This window comes from Anser anser (genome assembly GCF_964211835.1).
Source record: "Anser anser genome assembly, chromosome: 8".
NCBI classification, from domain to species: domain Eukaryota; kingdom Metazoa; phylum Chordata; class Aves; order Anseriformes; family Anatidae; genus Anser; species Anser anser.
The window spans coordinates 1,060,521-1,082,007 of NC_139728.1; the positions used below are offsets into that span (position 1 = coordinate 1,060,521).

A 21,487-nucleotide genomic window follows, 5' to 3' on the forward strand; every position below is an offset into this window, starting at 1 on the left:
AGTTTTGGAACTTCTCTCTGAAGCATTGTCAGCGACAAGAGCGTGTTCTTTCCCTGGTTATGAAGCGGATCTTTTTCTTTTTCTTCCTCCCAGTGGGTCTGTTCACCTTGCTTTGCTTCATTCAGATGACAATCTGGGCAAAAGATAAACACTACACCTACCTACGAGAATTCAAGGATTATCCAAGTCTTAGAATGCCAATTATTCCTTTTTTGTTGTAAAAAAAAAAAAAAAAAGAAAAAAGAAAAAAAGAAGAAAAAAAAAAGCTTGACTTCAATATTGCATGGAACTTCAAGAAGAAAAAGGTGATGGATCTTTTTATTCATAAACCTCCTGCCAAAAAATAAGTAAATTAATCTAAATAATTCTGTTGTATGTTAAATCTCCACTGCTGAGGGAAATTGTGTACATTTGAAAACTATCCTTCCTTATGTTCACGAATTCCTCAACTCAGAAGCACCTTCAAAAAGTAAGGCTTCATTGCACATTTGGTAGCCAAAAGCTCCTATAGTTCACTGCAACCCAATTGACTTAGATTTTCCTGTACTAGTCTATTTAGACTGATGCCTCTGAGATACTGAGAAGCCTGTGCTGAAAAGTAGCTCCAAATTTAGCAGTGGCACTCTACAAGACTGTGACGTAAGTACATTGGAACGAGGACATACCAGCCAACTACTAGAGAGCTCAGCTCAGACAGCATGGCCAGCTGGCCTGAAGACAGTTGCATGTTCTGCCTTCTTTGACTTGAAAAAGAGAGTGTGCTGCCTGGGGGCAGGTGCTTTGTGACAAACAACATTACCAAAGAATATGAATGGTTCCTAGAATAAAGAAATAGGCAATATCTCAAATACCTGTTTTGGGTCTAACCTATAATTTGCCAAATGATTCTACAGTAAGATGAATTTGTAGATGTAACATCTTGTGTTGATTTTTGGGGGGGAAGCTTGTTTTCTGTTTGTTTTGGTTTTAGTATTCTTCATTAGTAAATTGCATACTAGTAAATAAGATTCATAAGATCTGATCTATGCTGTATCTGTGATATTTGGTCTGTTTTCATATAACAAGTCCTTACGTTACTAAAGGACCTTTTACCTTGTACTATTTGTCAGTATTCTCTGAATAATTTTTAATGTACTTTGTAAATACAAAAAGTGGCTGCTAGTCTTCAGAATGCTAGCTCCCTTCCTATTTTCAGAGCCAGGGATAAAAAAATCAGCTACATTTTGAACTTCCTGTGTTTTCTTTTTCACAAGATGTTCAGTGGGACTTAGTTGGGTTTTGTACAAATCTAGGATAAAAAAGGCTATTGCAGTCTATCTGAATGACATTTTGAAGAAGCTATTTCAGAATATGAAGAGAATGCATAGATACTGTTTTGTTTTATGATTAATTTATTTATAATGGATGTATAGAAAGATTTTGCAGCTATTTGTAAGGATGAAATATGCAATAAATTCTAGCCTTTACATTGAATTCAGTTGAAATAGTTACAGCAAAAGAGGAAGACTACAGCTGGTTGCCAGAGTTTCATAATATTTTGTAAAGCACAAAGCAAGAATGTACTTTCATTAAATAAGAAGATAAATTGAAGAAAAAAAAAACAACTAAAAAAGCAAAAATGCATGACCCAGATTTTATTTCTGTATAACACATCTTGGAGATTTCTTGGAAATGAAATGATTTCTTAGATAACTGAAGCAATACATCATTATGAATTTGTTTTCAGTACTGTTATTTTCCACTAGTTTAACTGTGAACCAGAGAAAGGAGCTAAATGTCAAATGATTTCCCACTGAGTGCAGTGTGGAGTACAAACTGGCTGAAATTCTCCTGAGCACAGACAAAACATATACCTTACTCACACTACACACCCATTTGAGGTACAGGTTACAGGAAAGAAGAAAAGTTTGATCTTGTATGGTAACAGATATTTTTCCAAGCCTCCATGATAAAAACTAAACTTTGGGCCAATTTGCACATACTCTATTTTCTTTAAACCCCGATTTGATATTCTGCTTCTATTTCTGAACTTGAAGATAAGTGAGTATGAAATAATTTTCATTAAGATGTTTTCTTTTAAGCAAATTTCTTGCCTGGGTCTGAGAGCTTAATGAATTCTTCTCATTTTTGCTGAGACAACTGTCTATTTCCATTGCCAAGAATGAAAAACGAGTTAAATGAGAAAAACCTACCAGCCTGAAAGGGCCAGACAGAGAAACTGTTTTTAATGCTCTTTGCTCTTTTTAATGTCCTTTGCTAATGCAAGGACGAATGTGACTTCTCTTCTTGTATCTTAAATGAACTTTACATTAGAAGAAGATTTCATTGTAGAACCAAGAACCAGCCTTTACTTCAACACATTCAGCACGTGCTGTATGCAGTGTTCCTGGTAGAGCAGCAGCAGTTTGCTGTTGCTAGGGAGTTGTGAGCACAGCTCTCGGAAAGGTACAAAAAAAATCAGTATAGTACTGAGCCTAGGAGTCTTGTTTTACTTTTTACTGCTCTGGTATGGCACACTAAGTGCTAGTGACTGTAGGAATAGTCTATGCAACTGCTTGCTGATGCAAAGCAGGGGACACCTTTGCTTCTCGACTGGCTCCAGCTGCACGGGGATGCAAAGGAATTTCCTCATCCTCCATCTGCTGCTTAGCAAAGTTCACAAAAACCTGTGTGAGGAAAGCAGAAAATGTCACCACCTCATCAACTGAGGTGAGTTAGTGGAATGTCTCTGTACACTGGCATCTCTGCAGGGAAGATACAGAAAAGGGAATCCAAAGATGTATTGAACTGAGACACTGGATTCCAGTATATTGCTCTGGTATAATAACCGTGATGAGACATAAAAACATTTAACCAGATACCACATCTCTCTATCAGCATCTCTGACACAACATAGTCCAAATCTCTTACTTGAAATGAAATGGAAAGAAGTATTAGATCATTCCTAGCTCAGCAAGCCTCATTCTGACTAGCTGACCTTGCTCCTGAAGGAATGGGTTGTGGGAACTCTAGCATCTGGGAAATGCTGTCTCACTAGCATTCAACTGGCACCTATTTACACAGGGAATTAGTTTCAGATTTCATACCTGATCCACCTTCCTTGATGAGGAGTCTGGGAATTTTGTCTGAGAAGGAGATGTGAGGGAATTCTCTACTCTAAGCAGTTTGGTCCTTCAGTTGTTTGGACACATCCTCATTGCATCGCATAATAGGCTTTCTCATGGATGCTTTATTTTTTTTTACTCACCTGATCTAAAGTTGTTTGAGAGACAGAATATTCTTCAATATGCAAGTTTTCCTTATTGGAGATTATTAATCGAAAAATCTTAGCCAGAGAGGACGAGCAAATCTGATACTGCAGCATGTTGTAGTGTTTCTCTCTCTGTAAACTCCCTGGGAAGTTTATGCGTATGAATTGCTCAGCACGACTAGGATCTGGAGGCAGCCCTGCCTTCGGAGCTTTGATTTTCAGAGTGACAATGTAGCCATCTCCAAACCTGGGAAGCACACATGGGTTTGGGAATTGGATGAGGAGATCATTTCATTATTCAGGGAAAAAATCATTTTCAGCAGCTATGAAAGCAATAACAATATCTGAAAGATTATGCCTAAGATCTAGCTTTGTAGGAAGCGCTGTGTTTGGCCTGCAGAAGTGGCCTGTAGTATAACGGATTTGAAAACAAGGTCTACCTAAATCGTCTAGAATACCACAGAGTTGCACCCAGAAATTGGTCTGTTCAAACAACAGCTCTTCAGATTGGTTTGCTGTATTAACAACAGTTCATGTCACATGTACTAAGTTTTCCCATAAAAAAAACACCATAATGTAGTCAACTTACTTGTATTTTAGCTGCTGAATTGTCCCTAGGCACTTGAAGGTACCTTTTACCATGATGGCTAGACGAGTACAGAGAGCTTCACATTCTTCCATACTTTCAGAACAGAGAAAAGAAATTTGAGATAAAAGTCAGCAGATGAATGTCAGCTTCTCAGGCATTCTGAATCCCAGCTCTATACCTGTGTGAAGTTAGAACCACAGCTCGTCCATCTCTGAGCACGCTGACAATAGAGTCCCACAGGAGGCGCCGGGACTGAGGGTCCATTCCAGTAGTTGGTTCATCCTGGAAGGGAAATGTTAAGACAGCCAGTTTAAGAAAAGAAGGTAAAAAAAATCATTTAGAAGTAAACCATTGGAATCAATCTGTTGCACGTTTGGGAATTAGCATATAGCTGATATAGCTGCTTCCCTACTGAAATCTGTGCCTTGAGAAAGCACAAATGCCTTGAGAAATATGTAAGTGAATGAATACTAAGGTACTTCTTGGCACAAAGCAGTATGGAAACAAATACAAGAAATAATGCGTAAGAGTACAGTGCTGTCTGTGTAGGGCACAGCTACAGGGAAAGGAACACAGTGAATGTTCTGACAAAGGCATTCCACAGTCTGGAGTCTTAGCTATAAAAAATGTAAGCCTCGTGATACCCCATTACCAAAACATTTAGGCCCTAAAATAAAAATAAATGGAAAGAGAGTGATGTAGTAGCAGCTGCATCAAACTGTGTCAAGTCTGGCTTTAAAAGTAACCTTCTTTCTTACAGAAACAGGACATTTTGCAACCCAAGAAGCTAGTGAAGTCACCCTGATTTACACCAGCTGAAAATAAATAAATAAATAAAATATATTGTGAGAAAACATTTCATCTGGCTGCTTACTGTGTTCAGGCAGAATACATGTAAAGGCATACTAAATAGGTGAAGGAACTATTAAGCTATTACCTACTGAGCAGTTATTAATGTTTCTTTATAGCCTATGGATTTAGGTGGTACACTATAATCTAAATAAATGATTTTTGTAGCAATTGCATTTAAAATTACCCTTGAGATATGCAATTATCTGATAATTTTTGTTAGTTGATGAGGACTACGTTTCAGCATTTGTATAGTTTATTCAAAAATTTTATAGTTCATTCCAAAGATGATAAATGTTGCAAAAGGGCAACTACCTTCCTCTGTTCTGCTGGAAAAAGCAGCAATGTATATGTCATAAGATCCTTTTTTACATGACTGGTTATACTCTGACAAGAAAAGGCAGACTGAAACCAAACATGGATTTAAATTCAGATTTGTCTAGGTTATAGATTTTATCTCAAGCCATTCTTTACTGAAGACCTTTCTTTCATAACTTAGGTTCCATTTGAAACCGTATCTTGCAATGCATCCCAGTCTACCCTGAAATGAAAGAACTCAAGTTTACACAGAAATAGACATAAGTTGAGGCAGAAAAGAGCTTGCAAGAACAATCATTACCATCCTTGTAGCTCTTTATCGTGTAGTTTTATGAAATGTCATATTGAGCTATCACAGAGCTATGCTACCATAACACTTACTAGCAAGACGAGTGGTGAGCAGCCTATAAGTGCAATGGCAGTGGAGAGCTTGCGCTTGTTGCCACCACTGTAGGTACCAGCCAGCTGGTCTGCGTACATGGGAAGTCCCAGCTTCTGGATGCCCCATTCAGCAACCTATGAGAAAGAACATCTTTTTTCACACAGCAGCTAATACACAGCAGACTGGATTGCTGATACATCCCTCTTCTGGCAAACGCCTGGGTTTTGGCGCATTTGTTTTAGTACTGGAGCAGCGGAGTCAAAAAAAAATATTTTATTATGATGAGGGGAATTCTAATTCCTTGAAGCAAAGCCATAACCCAGCCTTAGCTGTAGACTTCACTTCCTATTTGTGCAAGAATGTACATTATTTTCTTCTGCAATCTTCATGTTTTGTTTTGTTTTTTTCTCATACATAAACAACTTCAAATAAAATAACAAAACAGTAACCATACCAATTCAGAGTCACAGCAGTTGCATCCGTAGCCTTCCAGAGTTGGCTCCACAGTTTTGCAAGTATCATTAATGCCTATGAACCTGGATTTGACTCTGCATTCTTGTACTGAACTCCAAATGACAAGAACCACTCCCAGGACTTCAACACAGAGAAAAGCAAGCCCACCTTGGAAACTTCGGACCTTGGCATGAGGTGAATCATCACAAACATTCACTGTAGCTATATACAAGTCAAAAGTGAGATGCTTTACCCTCTTGATTTCCTCTGCTGGAACCCCTCGCAGGCGTGCATATAAATACAGATGTTCTCGTCCTGTGAGCAGGTCATCAAGGGCATCAAACTGAGGACAGTATCCCATGTTTTGATGGACACTAGAAATGTCAGTCAATATACTGGAGAAACAAAGAAAAAATCTTACACCTGTAACACTAGATTTAAGACAGAGATGGACAGTTTGAATAAAATCTTTCTTTTCTGGGGCAACTTTTCTAAGAGGAAAATGAATTCACCCCAGTACAAGAATCTACTGAAATGTTTGTACAGTGTAGCAAGGAATATATTCTCATCTAAGCCAGCTAAGCTCTGGTTAAGAGTGCAAATCCACTTCCTGTGTAAGTATAGGCCAACTTAAAGAAAAGTTCTCAATAGATCTTACTTTTTGCAAATGGTGTTTATTTTGAGATTTAAAAATTAGGAAATTTCATCTCAGATTGTGGTCACTGGGAACAGATATGCAAGATATGAAGCTAACAATGTTTGCTGGTAGTAGCAATGGGAGAAGATGAGAGAAGTACAGAATCACAGGATGACTGAGGTTGGAACGAACCTCTGGACATCGTCTTTGTCTGCCCACCCTGCTCAAGCAAGGTCAAATGCAGCAGGTTGCTCAGAATCCTGTCCTGGCAACAAAACAGCTATTTATTCAAGTCACATCAAAGAGTCAAACCCCAACTACACCTAAGGAACCAAGATGCACAACCTGGAACTAAACTGACATAAATATTGAATCATGATGTAGTGACGACTTGTTATGGCATTATGCCAGGCCTGTTTAAACAAAGCAGCTAAAAACAGACAGAGAAAAGTTCCAAAGCTCAAATCAAAATGCTCTCTTGGATATGTTATCTTATGTTTGGAAGCTCTTGCCATTAGATCTGATTGCCTAGTTGCACTGCTAGCATTAGTATAACTTACCCCCAAATTTTACAACGCAGTGTTAAAGGTGCTAGCATGGTCTCTCTCAGTCCCATAAAACTGGAAGGGAGCTACTGTGTCATTGAGACTAGGAGTCTATCATGGTAAATGAACTGTCTCAGTCTTGTTTGTTTGTTTAAGGTACTTACCTATTGCCAGCCACTACAGCATCTCCAGATGTCACATCAGTATCTCCAGTCAGCATTCTGAATGTTGTTGTTTTGCCAGCACCATTGACTCCCAAAAGACCAAAGCACTGAATTATAAAACGTATCACATTTTTTAGTATTTCCATCTTGTAAATCAACAAGGGCATGCAATTTGAACTGATCCATGGAATGAGTAATCTAGTGCTGTTGAACAACCTACCTCTCCAGGACGGATGCCAACACAGAGCCTGTCCACTGCTGGCTTGTGCCTACCTGCATAAATCTAAATTGACAGAAAAAAAATATTTCAGGACTTTTGCAGCAAAGAAAATTTTCTGATTTTTTTAGTTTAATGCTGTTGGAATGAGGCAATGTTAGAACCAAGACAAAAGTAAAAAATAAAATTTTGGAAAGAAAGAGTAAGCATTCTACCATCAGACATTTATTTACATTAAATACATTTGTAATAACCCCTAAAAATTCCAAGTTTCCTTCATGAATCTTTTACTTCATATCTTTAGTGCTAAGCAGCAGACCTGATGCTTTGCTGGGACAAAGTATCTCTGACATATCAAACAAAGTGGAACAATACAGCAAGATCTGGAGAATGATACTCCAGTTCTCTATTCTTGAGATCCCAACAATGTGTGCTGAAGGGATGCAAGACACGGACTCCTGATGGCTCTTGAACAGGAAACCTTTATTGCCCTTTTTCACTACTACATATACTTTCCCTGTAGTCCCACGCGCTGTCCACGTGCCCGAATCTGTCATACAATTGGTTAGAGAACCTCAGACACGCGCCTCGAGCCAGCCAGCAATTGGCCACTGCCCAAAGCTCATCTTTAACACTGTAGCCAATTTACTTTATCTCGACCTTGCTCAAGTTTTTGATTCTACCGCTGTTTTCCTCATTATCTCTAATTCAGGGACGTGTGAAACAGCACAAAGCTCCCTGCAAATTCTTTTCCCACATGTGTGCAGCCTTTTTATTTTTGTAGCTCAGGCTTGCATGTATTCTGATAGCAACAATTATATGCCTTCACTGTCTTGAAAGAAGATAAATTAGCAATAACTATAGCCCTAAATGTGAAAGGAACTAAATGGTGAACTTGAGACTGAAATTCAGCTATGGAAAAACAGCAATGCAGAAGAAAAGACTAGCAGTAGAAATGGACAATCAATATATAAATCAAGTTGGATGATGTGAGGTAAAATACTTCAAGAAAAGGAGTGTGTATATGTGTGTGTGTGTTGGGGGTGGGAGGGGGTTCAATGTCCTTGCTGGATTTTCTGGTTTGTTTTCTAATAAAAGGAAATAGCCAAATCACATGTAAATCCCTGACTTCTAAAATGTTCATTATTTTCCAAGGCACAAGCTTGATTTTGAAAACAATACCATCTGAATCCACTGCTGAAATACATTCTACGAGAATCAACTTACACTGGGTTCATATATTTCATTCTTCTCAAATTGTACCTTGGTCAGTTCTTGTAATTCTAAGATATCTGTTTTTTTCCCTCCATTCATAATTCTTTTTCTTTCTTCTGCAACATCCTCATCTTCATCAATAACAGGTGATTTGGTAGTCTCAGCAAACCTGGAAAAAAACAGATGATTGAATGCAGAAACAATGAGTTGCCCTGAGCGCGGTTACAATAGCAGTGTGAAACAACAGTTACTCAATTGCCAAAACTGTGACTGGTTGTGACCAGTAAACTTGTGACATTGGCTGGAGCATTCCTGGGGTTGGGAGAATCCCTGACCTTTGAAAGTTAAGCTCTAAATACTGAAAAGAGATTAAATTGCTTGCTCAAACGAGCATGATGTTGCCAGTCACTGATAATGACAACCTGCCTCCAAGCGACAGCTTTCACTGTTTGGCAGCTCTTCAGTATCTACTGATAGTCCTTCTACCTATCTTTTGAGCAGACTTCCCTGTAAGACAGTATTTTCAGAATTACCAACTAGTAGTCTTGTTGGCAATCTCCAACAGCAATGAACAACCCACTCACACCTGGAAGGCAGCTGCTTTCATTGAAACAGAGAAGGGAAGCTTGAATAGTGCGCCCAGGCTGTGACTGTCCTATGCAATGGACTAGAATTCTAGTCTTGGGATGTCAGGCTAGTACTTCGTGCCATTACTTAGGAAACTACAAGCTTTCCAAGTCATTTTATCATCTCACCTAATGATGACACATATGATCTCACATAATGATCTCACATAATGATGACACCTAGTGTCCTAATCTACAAAATTTACACTGAAGTCCTAGTTCAAGAAAACTAATTTCTTTAATAAGCTATATAAATATATTCTTAAATCCCATGAAAACAATGCAGATAAAGAGACTAGCAACAAGTTAAGATGAAATAAGGTAAGTAAACAGAATAAAGCTATAAAAGCTGCTATAAATTCAGAGAAAAAGAAAGAAAAAAAAAAAACAAACAGGAGCATACAGAACAATAAAGACACTTGCCCTGTTAATGAAGGAATATTAATACAAGCTTTCAGACATACCATCTTGAGGAGAATAAACGGTGCTGCATAAGGAGATTCAGAATGAAGAATGCAACTCCTTGAACAGCCATGGCAGCCAGATTCTTTCCAACAAAGTCCCACTGGAAAGGATTGGAAACATGCTCCTCACCTATGGAGGGAGAGAGCATCAGAATGCAAGATCAAATACTGCTGAAAAAAACAGTGCACATCAGAACAAAAGGCGTAAGCGTAATGGTTTAGAATGAAAATCTTTATTTGATCATGACCAGGCAATGTCTGCCCTTTTCCATTGTATTATAAATACTGATTCTTAAGAAACTATACCCCAAGCTTAGCTGCTGCATGGGAGCAAAAATGAATATAAGCTCTCTGAATATGCTCTTATTTGGATTTCATAGCATGAAATTTGTATGGATTATATGAAAGACATTTTCTGGGGGAAAAAAAAAAAGTTTTGCTTTATCACTATGCTTTTAACAAGAAGTTTGATAACAAAAACTGCCACATCCCAAGAACATGCATTTGAAGAACAGCCACTTTAATCATTAACATGAGGGCCACCAAAATATTCAAACGAAATGAAATTATATATCCTAGCTGTGATAATCTAGGGACTTCAGGACAAGTGATAAAAAGACACCACAGTCTGGCACTGAACAAATAGTTTAATTTCCAATACAGACCACTGGTCAGGCCCTAAAGTTCTGGCAGCTGTGATTCCTTCAGGGAGGCTGAGCTTTCATACTCATCTACCTGATCATGTGAAAGGGGAGGATTTTAGAAACAGACTCTAGTTTTCCAAAACAACCCTTTGAAACATCTCACCCAAGGTCAGACCAGGTAAAACTGATACACCTTGTTGGTTATTGGCGCTTACTTACCAAACCTGGCATAAACTTCACTCACAGCTTGGTTTATGGCCAAGTCAATGAGTCCACGGCCCAGGCAAAAGTGTGGGAAGACAATCAGCACATTTTTCAATGCTTTATTAAATTTTAGCAATGTCTATAAGGAACAGAAAGGACATCATAAGCAGTTGAAACAAGACAAAACAGCGAAATGAATGAAAAGTTATTTTTCATGTCAGAGAAACTGGACGTTCTATGTTTATCTGCAGCATGGCAGAATGCTGGCATACACTGCACCATCAAGGTGCTTGTGAAAAATTGTCACTGAGAAGAGAAATTAATCTTTGTAATGAAATATTTGTCTATGTAGCAGAGGCAACATGCCGTTCTGGTGTCAGCTATTGCAAACAAGAACTGTGAACGAAGTAAGAGTACTTTGGTATTTTGGTACCTTTCTATCGTAATAGCTTTATTTATAGCTGGAATATTTCCATAATCAGGGCTGTCATAATTTTGAAAAATAACAGTGTCTGGGCATAACTACACAGCAGACTTTGGTGAAAGGTGGAGATACCCAACGCAGTGTAAGTACCTGCATCAGTCTAGCTGCACCACCACTGAATCCAGAGAAGGACAGTTATCTCTCTGGAGACACAATGTCTGCAATGGAGACATATTGTCAAAAGTAACAATACTGGCCTGCTGTCCCACAGACATTAAGTATTGTAAAGTTGGCCCTTGAAACCATGACTCCAATTGAATCAAGATCTGTTTTTTCCTTCCCACCAAACAACAATGCTTTTATCAGCACGGGGTGTCTTAAAACGTACTGTTGGTAATGATAGGTAATTGGATTGCAGTCAGCTCAACGTCATTCCTCGTGTATGTGGATGGTTGGAAGCCCAAGATACCAACAGCCCTGAAGTTTGCTTCTGTGGTTTATTCTGCTCACCTGTCCCTGCAGTAACACAGCAAGTTCTCCACTCACTTATTTACTGCCAGAATAATGGCAAGATAGAGAAAGACAGTTAGAGATGGCTATGCTTGGACATCCTTTTAACAGCTTTTTAAAACCAGGTCACAACAACAACATTACTTACTGGGTTATTTTCAAATAGCTCCAGGATGAATGTAATGGCACTGCTGTTGATCCCCACAAAGAGATTAATACAAGACAATGCAACATAAGCAGTGCTAGGGACACTGAAGAAAGAAGAAGCAGGGTACATCATGGGAATTACTGCCCATCTGCATGCAAAAGATAGAAATATTACAATACAAATTAAAGGTAGTCTGTCCAGAAAACATCTGTGGCCTCTTAGATTTGATTTGTGATATACATAGGACGATACAAAAAACTTTATTTCTTTTTTAACTCCAGAGAGAGATCTGTTTTTTTTTTTTTTTCTACATTGTTTTCTCTAAATTAACTCCCACTACAAAGCTAGTAGGAATATTATTTTATATATAAAGACATGATAATTAATTGAGAGGAAGTGAATTCCAGTCACCCTTATAAAAGGCTATTTTGCCAACACAAATGTTCATTTGAAGAAAAAAAATATTTGTTGAAGACTCAATTCTCTTTGCCCTTGGGTAAAACGCTGAATAATATTTTAGTATTGGCTGTCAATGAGGCAAATAAATGACCATTAAAATCCTACACAATGTGCATATCATAAAGGAACGAGATGATGTATTAGATTTACGTGTCAAGGTAAATTAGACGATGTATTAGATTTATGTGTAGTGGGAGGGCTGCAGGGGTGGCCTCTGTGAGAAGAGTCCAGCAGCTGCCCCACGCTAGAGAAGAGCCAGTTCCAGCCAGCTCCAAAAGGGACCTAGCACTGGCCAAAGCCAAGCCAAGGAGTGACACTGGTTGTGCCTCTGTGAGAGTGTATTTACGAAAAATCTTCTGTGCAGTAGCAGGTGGGAGTGAGGTGTGATAAAATTTCAACATTAAATGGTGAAAATTTCTGTGAAGTAGCGACAAAAATCTTTACAGCATGTGGCTGGACAAAGAGTGTAAGTAACCTGAATTAGGAACAGAATACAGTTCTAACCTGCATTGTACCAACTTAGTTTTATTCTTTGAAGCTGGATTTCACTAAGCACCGAGCTCAACAATGTGAAATCATTTCCATGTGAAATACAGGGCTCCACATGCAGGAATGATCTTGAACACTCACCCATACAGAAGCAGCAAAGCAACAAGCACAGGGAGGTTAGTTGGAGAAGTGTATGCTTTCTTCTTGAATCCAGCAAATATAACCACAACCAGTCCAGCACTCACTGCATAATTCACCTGCCACATCACAAGGTGAAGATCAGTGTGTAAGATCAGAGAAGGGCTGCAAACCTATCTAGATCCTAAACATTATTCCCGAAGGATTTTGTACTGAGGAACATTGGAATTTATGAGCTAGACTAGTTACTCAAGTTTTTGACTCAATGGACTTCTGGCAGCATTTGACGTTTTTCTGAGCCGTCTTTCATCAGGCTGTTCATTAAAATTATAACATATTGTTGTTTCTTAGGTTATGGTTTGGAACTGATTGTTTCATGGTCCTGCTGGCAGGCTGCCCACAGAAAGAGGCAGTGAGTATACAAGGAAATGCAGTTTTTGGTGATACAAAGGTTATGTATAGGAAGGAGAAAGCTTCCTATTTGAATTAAGTAATTTGAGTAATTTGAGCCACATTACTGGAAGGAGGCCAAAGTGAATGCACAAGTGGACGCTTGGCCACTGCTCTGTTCAGTTTCTCTGTTCAGCATTAGTCGTGCAGGTCCACTGCAATGCACAGAGCTCCCCATGCAGAGTGAAAGGTGGCATTTCACAGAACTGCTAACCCCAGTTAATACCTTTGCACCATGCTGTCAAGGGCCATGGCCAAGCAGAATTCCTGGCAGTGAAGCAGTGAAGCTGATGGGAGGTTGCTGTGACCAGCAGGGTACAGGAACTCAGAGATCTGATTCTTTTCCCTCATTTAATATATTAATGTTTTGCTTTACCTTCTCATAAAAAAGCACCTTCCGAAACACGCAACGTTTGGGGCTTTTAAATTTTTTTATTTTTATTTTTTGAATTTTTTTTTCTACTCCATGTTCATGCTTTTCTTATCAAACAAGCCCTTGAGCCGGCATAACCACAAAACAAGATCCTTGCTGTGCTTCAACAAGGCAAATAATTTGTTTCTTCGTGACAGAGTGGCCTGAAGAGTAATGAGAGGATAGCTGAGCCTTGTCTAAGCAAGCCTGGACCTCTGCTCTAAATCCTTTTGGCATAACACAGTGAACATGATTCAGTGGCCTAAACAAATATATCCACATCATTTTAGACACCCTGGAGATTTTTTTCTGGCCTCCAGCTATTGTTCCAGCAGCCCATGAATCTCCCACTTAGCTATTTTGAATATCTTGACACTCATTAAGTTTCTTGTTGAGGGCAGGGTCACAGATGGTTGTAACTAGCTTCAGGCAACAGTGCTCTCCCCTGCTATGGCACATTTTACTTGATTACACATTCAGTTTTAAGGACTGGAAATCCTCAGATTACAACCCTCCCATTAGTTCAGCGCCGTGCACCTGACAATTTCTACATCTGACATTAGTTAGGAGAGGTCAGATCCTTAGCACATACTCTGAGAAAGAACTTCAAGAAATGAACACTTTGCGGTGCTCAGAATCACCTTCACTCAATTCACTGATCAGTCTCCAGTTAATGCAAACCCAGAAATAATTGCTGGCTATGAAATCAGACCAGAAGTTACTCACTATGTCCCACATGAAGTTAGTTAGCCAGTAGATAGCAGGGCTCACACCACTGACAAACTGGAGGTGTTTGGCTTTCGTCACACGTTCTTGAATAAGGTATAAAACAAAACTGGCTGGGATAAAGGACATGGCAAAAATCACACAGATGGCAATAAGAGCATCCACTGAAGTGGTCAGCCTGCAACAAAGCACAAGAAAAGACTGTGAGCAACGGAATGGATGCAACACAGCACTATGTTAGCATTTGGGAAAGCTGAAAACTGAAATGTTAAGATCTAGAAGTAGCAAGGTTATTTTGTAAGTAGAAGACTTTTCCAATTTCAAAGTGCGCTAATGTATCTTGCTATATCACACTGGACAGCAGCTAACAAATGTGGCTGTTGATGGCACCATTCAGGTTTTTTTTTTTTTTTTTATAATTTCCTTCATTCTCTGGAACAGTTCAGCTCCTATCTCAGTTTGACAGCCTTTTCTGGATGGTGTGTTGCAAAGTAGATATTAAGGCACATCAGTAGAAATGGTCTGGGAGCTGGGAGAAAAGGTACTCAAAAAGGCAAGTTGCGAAGTGAGATGAAGCACAGACCTTGACTCTGTGCTAAGGCAAAAGCTTCCAGTTTCACTGACTTCTAAACTTAATAGAAGACATGAGTGGGAAGCCATGCCTTCTTATGAGTGTCTTTTTCAAGAAGTTATGGCTTTGAAGTTCAGGAATACATCAACCCTACTACATGCCGTTGAAAATCTACCTGTATGTTGTCCTTGACACCAAGACAGAGGTTTTCGACTATTGCCTACTTGTAGTTACTTACGAACAATTTCTGATGCCTTTTTTGATTATGATCTCTGTGTCACTTCACAAGTAGATCTATTGGCTTTGGAGCATGAACAAAGATTTCAGAATTTGACCTTTATCCTTTGGAATCAACAGAAGCATGTAACCAGGTATAACCAATGGTCATGGCTACTACATAGGAACAGGAATGAATACTTACAGGATTATGAGACAGAAAAAAATGGATTGTGCATCTAAGTCTTGATTAGAGTAAGACTTCAAGGAAAGGCCTCCATGTTCTATCATCTGAACTATTTCATATATTTATTATATTTTTTCATATATTTTTAATATTTTCATATACCATTGGATGTGGTAAACTGCCAGGAGAGGGTAGGTAAAAGTCAGTGGCAAAACACAGGCAGACTTACACAGTGATTTCAGAGAGTTGCTCCTTAGTGAGGTTCAGAGGATGGTTTACAACAGTGATCCCATACTCCTCAGGAGCTTGGCCAGTCCGCAGGTTAGCTCTAAGGATTGCATTATTGGCTACATTTAGGAAACTAACCATAGCATGCCAGCCTTTATTGTTAAACCACACCTAAAAGAGTCAGAAAGCATAGATTCATTTAAGAAGCTTTCACTAATAACCCTGAGCTGCAGGAGAAAACTTGGCTGCATTTTATCCACTTTGGTGGGCACTCTCAACAGGAAAGAATCCAGCACCAAGAATTTGTAAGCACAGTCCAGCAGGAGGAGCTCACATACTGTGCTTTTAAAGGGTTGGGCAACCATTGTAAAGGGATTTTGAAGACATTTTAAAATTTAGCAGAATGTGTCTTACTCAAAAGTATTTAGGGCAGCAAGAAGTACTAAGAACATGAGTAAAAAAAAAAAACTAACATTAAAAATAACTTTGCATTAACATTGTATCCAGTGTTATTTATAATAAATATAGTATTTCAGCTCTTTTTGCATCTGAGAATGCCACTAGTAATATTCTCACTATTTGAACTCTATCTCAAAACACACCCAAAGTAAATTTTCAGACAATTTCCAGCAAATACCTTAACATTATCTTCAGTTTCCATGTATTTAAGGAAATTAGAAAATTCTTTAGCAGCAGCCAGTGAAGTTTGTCCCTAAAATAAAAAAGAAAAGGATAAAGATCAGCTGTCTGGGAGAATTCCAGTGCTGCAGATTTTCAGCTGTGTAACAATTCTTCAGTAAAGAGATGAAAAAATCTTGCTTACTCCTGTCACGTTCATCATTCGGCACAAATCACTGAAAAAACTGACAACTTCATCTCCAGAAACATGAAGGACAGGGAGCTTTCCTCCTATAGAGATTCCTCCATATCTAACAAAGAGAACAGTATTATTAGCCACTTGTATCACAGACCCTCTGTACAGTGATGTAAATACTAAAAACTCCCTTAATATACGTTTAAATTACATACATGGTATAATTTATCTATAATAATCTCCACTCTTTTTCTAACAAGTTCTATTAGGTCTTTATATTAATTTATGAGGGGTTCATGCCAGGATCCTGAGAAAATTACATAGAATACTTGGAGAAAACAGCCATTTCTACAATTCAAAATCTTTAGATCGAGATAATTGACATAGAACTGTTTGGACAACATGGAGGACTGAGGATATCATGGACCTCCGTTAAAATTTCAGCTGCCCTGAGTGGAGCTGGTGGAGCAGGTATTCAGCAGTGCTGGTGCCAGCCAATACGCCATAATAACAAATACTATTGAATGACATGAACCTAAGTCTAATCCCATAGAAAGTAATGTTTGCACACGACCAAGGAGATATTCCCTGAAGGAAGCCAGTCATCTAGCTGCCACTCTTGAAATTAATTCCTCTATTGATGAAAAACACAAGTATTTTCTTCAAGCTAATATGTCATCTTTCTAAGTTTAGTATCTGCGCGTGTAGACATCACATTGGGGTTAGATGTCCCCATGCAAGCATGAAGCAAATAGTGGAATCTGTTTTGTAATTACTGCATGTATTCAGAGTGGGGACAAGGAGTTGCAGTTGCTATCCCCATGTATATGGTAGATCGATGCCTAGTTTACATCTTCCCCAGGTGTTTTTTTTTGGAGGGATCATATTTTTTTCTGCTGCTCTTTCAAAGAGCTGCATCAGAGCACTAAATAGAGCACAGTGTAGAGCTGCATTTAACTTTCCATCACTCAGATCCTGTTAGTCAAACTCGTGTAGATAATAAAATTGTTATAGTTCCATTGTATGTCTCTTGCCTTCACCCTTCTGGGGGTAGTCCAAACAAATATAATCCCTTGTCTTTATAAAACCTTGCTGACCCACAACCTATTTCACACTGCAGTCATCTCTTTGTTCTATGCTATCTGCCACAATTCCTCTTGTCCATTCAGAGAAACATTGTGAGGCCCCATGGTTAAACAGAAATTCATTGTTCCTTTATTTACCACCACAGTCTGTGAAATGGTTTCTTACCTTTGCTCATTGACCCAGTATTTGCTCTTCAAGCTGAAAAAGACAAAGAGAATCCTGTCTCTTAATGCACTGAACCACAGTCAACGGTACTGTCAGACTTAGATGGAAATTAAAGGTGAATTCCTATGCTTTGCAGATCTTTAGTTTCCACAGGTAGCTTTTTAATTTTTTTTTTAAATTTTTTTATTTTCTCACATGATTCATCTCCAGCTTGTACAGAGATAAGGAAAATTTCTAAGGTCACACATACTGGCTCTATCCTAAATCCATAACAAACTGATTTTAAAATATGCATCTGAAGCAATTTTGACGTCCTGAGAGGAATCAGTTAAATGTAAAATGTAGCCAGCAAATAGCTGATATAATGGGAATATCAAGAACTGTGCTGGGAACGGAAAAGGTAGCAAGGCCCAAATCAGAAATAACAGGCTATGGACACTGCACAGCTAATGAACATGCACGACACTCAGACAAGCCCAGGAGCTAACAGTAGGATAGATGCATCTATGCAACATTGTCCTTTGGCCCTTTAGTGTTTCTGGGAAGCAAGTTATAATTAACTCAGGCGGATGGTCATGTTGGTGTGGCTACAGTTCTTCAGTGACACAAACTAGTATCTTTGCAGTTCACTGGTTTTTTCACCATTGACACTGTTACTGCTAACACAGCATGCCATTGACATCGAAACTTAGCTCTATCAATAAAGGAGAACCTGATTATACAAATAGGTAGAATAAAAACAATTTAACTCCCTTAAAATAAATATCTCCTATGCTTAAATCAGGAATATGGACATGATGCTCAAGTCTACCCAATACCGTGACAAATCAGGTATTATGCTGTTAAATGAGAATTTCATGGACAGATACGAAATGTCATGTGAAAAATAGAGTGGTTTGTGCCTACCTTCCTTTTATCAAAACGGGATATGTTTTCACCAGAAAATCTGAGATATTTCTGTGGGTCAGATCTTGAAGAATTTCTGTGCTGTGCTGCACTCTCTGTGAAGAAAGGAAAATCCAATCAGTCACAGTAAACTTTAGAGTCTCTACACCTATTGTTTGTCAGTAAAACAACAGTAAAAGTGGCTTCAGTTCAGGGCAATTGCTCAGGTTAATAGTATCACTGAAACCAGAGTGGGTTTTTCATTTTCTAGCCCAAATGTCTTTACTGAGGTTTCAGAAGAAATAATAAAATCACAGAAATTTGCAATGCCTGGTACAAAACAGTTGCAGTTCACTCTGAAACTTGGCCTGAGTTATTTGCAAAGGCCAAGGTTGCTCAAGGTTTTTTCTTCACTATAAAAGAAGGAGACTTTTCAAATAAATTGAAGGCCTAGAGAAGATAAGGTGTTCACTTTGTCCCATGTTGTAGCAAGTTGAAATAAAAATTATGTGTACAAACCTTTACTCACCTTTACTAGCATGTTAGATACACTGAACAAAAATTATTCTTTTTTTTGGTAATGAAAATGAAGTTATCAAAAATCTCAAACATGTTGAGTTCATCCTAGGGTGGAACATGCTTATAAAGGTTTCAGAGTGCAAAGCTTGCAACCTGAAAATGAGCTACTATATAGAAAACAAGACTAATGAACTTTCCAGAAGTTCCTACATTTGTCCACAGAGAGGTAATACTGGATGACACAGAGTGTCTGTCTTTATTCTAGATAATTAACAGGAAGATTGCATCCTCCTAGTGCCTTCATAAATGAGGTATTCATCTTTAAACATACTTCTCAGTTATTTACATACTGTTGCTTCCCTGAAGACTGAAATATAAACTGTATCTTCATGACAAGTTAAACAAAATAATCATATCTTGCAAAATAATTTGGATGATATGTTATTATAATAAATAAATCTCCCTTAGAGGACTAGAATACACACAAGCAACAAAAACTAATTTTGCATCCTACTTGGATTGGAAGCTTTAGATAAAATTTTCCTCACAAATATACTAGTACACAATTAGGAAAATTCAACTTTGGGTGTCCTTTGGACATGGATTACACGGAAATCAGAAATAACTTTGGATGCTGTTAATAAGATTATGATATAACTTCATAATATAATTCTGCTTTGTTGTTTTGTTAATAGTGATAGCAAAACCAAAGCAAACAATCAGTATTTTTAAGAGTCCATGTCATGGATTTGGATTCAGAAATCAATTAACTTTGTACCATTAGTGTAAAAACTGTATTTTACTAAGTCATTTTTGCTAATGTGTGCAAGCCTGGCAAACAGGAACATTGAAGCTGAGCAGTGTGCATGACGAGGCAGTAAATCAGTGAGCTACTACTCTGAGAGTTGCTGCAGTTCTGTTTTCTTTAAATTGTTAGAAAAGCATGTAAAAAATGTAAATAATAACAGGCTATAATTTTCTCTTCCTCTTCAAGTGAGCAAACACATTTTATAAAAGAAACAACTAAGATTATTCATTAATCAGACCAGGTGTGAACATAGATCTCATCTCCTCTCTTTACAGCATCAATTGTTATTAAATTACTCATCTTCATGCACATACACACAAACATTCATTTTTTCTAGCTTAGTACTTTCTTTCTAGAAGAACAGCCAAAAGAAATGTATACACTAATCCCTTTTCCAGCTCTCACCATGAAACTTTTTCTACAAAGATCCACAGCACAGGGACACTACCTGTGGTGGTGGGAGGCCTCCTGCTCCTGGGGGGCATTCTGGCAGCATGGTGAGTTTCTTGCGAGTGCTGCACTTGCAGGAAGGTGAAGGATTTTCAGAGCTCCACTTTTGGCTCAGCAGGAGGCTACTTAGATCAGGATGAACAGCAGGGGTATTCCAGGCAGTTGGCGTATTATTGCATGGGTAGTTCCTGTGTAGAGAAGAGTGGTTTAGCTATTCAGAGATACAGTTTATAAGAGCTCACAAATCCAGAAAATCACAGTGGTTTCACCAGACACCCTCCTCTCACCCCTTATCCTGTGACTTCTGAGTAATAACAACACTTTGGGGTACTTGATAAACATAAGTAAGTACTCCAAAGTAGTTACATGAGTAAGTATCATCTCCCCCCCAAACCTGTCCCAAATTTACTGTCTTCAGCTTACAGATAGGGAACTGAAGGAACAAATGAACTGTGTTTGACCCATTAGTACAGGTAAAAAACATAGTGAGGAGATACCTTTGCAAGGAGACTATCCTTCTCCTTGCTTCTTACTCATGGCATCTTCTCTCTCTTTTTTTTTTCGTTGTTGTTTATTTATTTATTTGAAGTTTTCTCCTGGTTCCTGCTGCACCAGGTAGAGTGCAGAAAGGAGAAGAGCAAGAGGAAAACCGCCAGAAGAATCAAGCTGCTGGTTCTCTCATGGCCGAGAGAAAGGTGAGAGAAAAGGAATGGCAAAGCACAGCATGATAGGGATAAATGACTCCAAAGCACGACTCATAGGCAGAGGAAGTGGGCAACAGATGTTAAATTAAGAGTTCTACCAATGTTATCCTCACTTCAGAGTGAGAATAACTTTGAATCATAGAGACTGCCCTGTTGCTACTTCATCATCCAAGCAACTGATGAAGCTGTTGCTTCCAAACACACCAGTGGGAACACGAGGAACCTGAGGGGACTCACATGTGGAAAGTACCAGGGAAGCTGTGAAGATCTGGGTCTGATTACACTGCCTTACTCACACATTTCCTGGTAGCTTAATTCCTAATACAAGGCTACATGAGCTGTCTTCCAGCTATTCACATCTAGCACTGTGACTGATTCGTAATCCAGGGGATTTTTTTGCTGTATGTTATTTTTGACCCAATATGAGATATTCTTGCCAACAACCAATCTGAAGCATTGGCTCTAGCAAAAAGTGAAGCCAATTAATTCTTTTTCCACTACTCAGGTTCTACCAGTAATATCCTAGTAGAGTCTGGTTCAA

At 38.5% G+C, this 21,487-nt stretch overlaps 2 protein-coding genes across 36 annotated transcripts in view; one reads left to right on the top strand and one right to left on the bottom strand.

Annotated features, from left to right (window-relative positions):
* Positions 1-4,695, top strand: part of TECR (trans-2,3-enoyl-CoA reductase) — a 28,032-nt gene extending 23,337 nt beyond the window's left edge. For 10 of the 14 annotated variants that reach the window (XM_083847532.1, XM_083847523.1, XM_083847533.1 and 7 more), the window contains one exon: positions 94-1,659. In XM_083847532.1, the coding sequence (XP_083703658.1) occupies positions 94-221 (128 nt within the window). In that variant the 3' untranslated portion in view covers positions 222-1,659. Of the gene's footprint in view, positions 1-65; positions 1,660-4,599 lie in introns of those variants that run through there. The other 4 variants (XR_014587758.1, XR_014587759.1, XM_083847525.1 and 1 more) reach the window with 4 other exon arrangements.
* ABCA4 (ATP binding cassette subfamily A member 4) overlaps positions 225-21,487 on the bottom strand; it is an 83,011-nt gene continuing 61,748 nt past the window's right edge. For 17 of the 22 annotated variants that reach the window (XM_083847400.1, XM_083847398.1, XM_083847393.1 and 14 more), the window contains 20 exons: positions 20,241-20,430; positions 18,487-18,581; positions 17,581-17,613; positions 16,339-16,444; positions 16,153-16,227; positions 15,517-15,686; positions 14,314-14,491; positions 12,729-12,844; positions 11,640-11,787; positions 10,573-10,696; positions 9,710-9,839; positions 8,632-8,788; positions 7,408-7,470; positions 7,188-7,294; positions 6,095-6,236; positions 5,388-5,522; positions 4,018-4,121; positions 3,840-3,932; positions 3,248-3,497; positions 225-2,666 (listed from right to left, as the gene is read on the bottom strand). In XM_083847400.1, the coding sequence (XP_083703526.1) occupies positions 2,544-2,666; positions 3,248-3,497; positions 3,840-3,932; positions 4,018-4,121; positions 5,388-5,522; positions 6,095-6,236; positions 7,188-7,294; positions 7,408-7,470; positions 8,632-8,788; positions 9,710-9,839; positions 10,573-10,696; positions 11,640-11,787; positions 12,729-12,844; positions 14,314-14,491; positions 15,517-15,686; positions 16,153-16,227; positions 16,339-16,444; positions 17,581-17,613; positions 18,487-18,581; positions 20,241-20,430 (2,539 nt within the window). In that variant the 3' untranslated portion in view covers positions 225-2,543. Of the gene's footprint in view, positions 2,667-3,247; positions 3,498-3,839; positions 3,933-4,017; positions 4,122-5,387; positions 5,523-6,094; positions 6,237-7,187; positions 7,295-7,407; positions 7,471-8,631; positions 8,789-9,709; positions 9,840-10,572; positions 10,697-10,722; positions 11,535-11,639; positions 11,788-12,728; positions 12,845-14,313; positions 14,492-15,516; positions 15,687-16,152; positions 16,228-16,338; positions 16,445-17,580; positions 17,614-18,486; positions 18,582-20,240; positions 20,431-21,487 lie in introns of those variants that run through there. The other 5 variants (XM_083847385.1, XM_083847403.1, XM_083847394.1 and 2 more) reach the window with 4 other exon arrangements.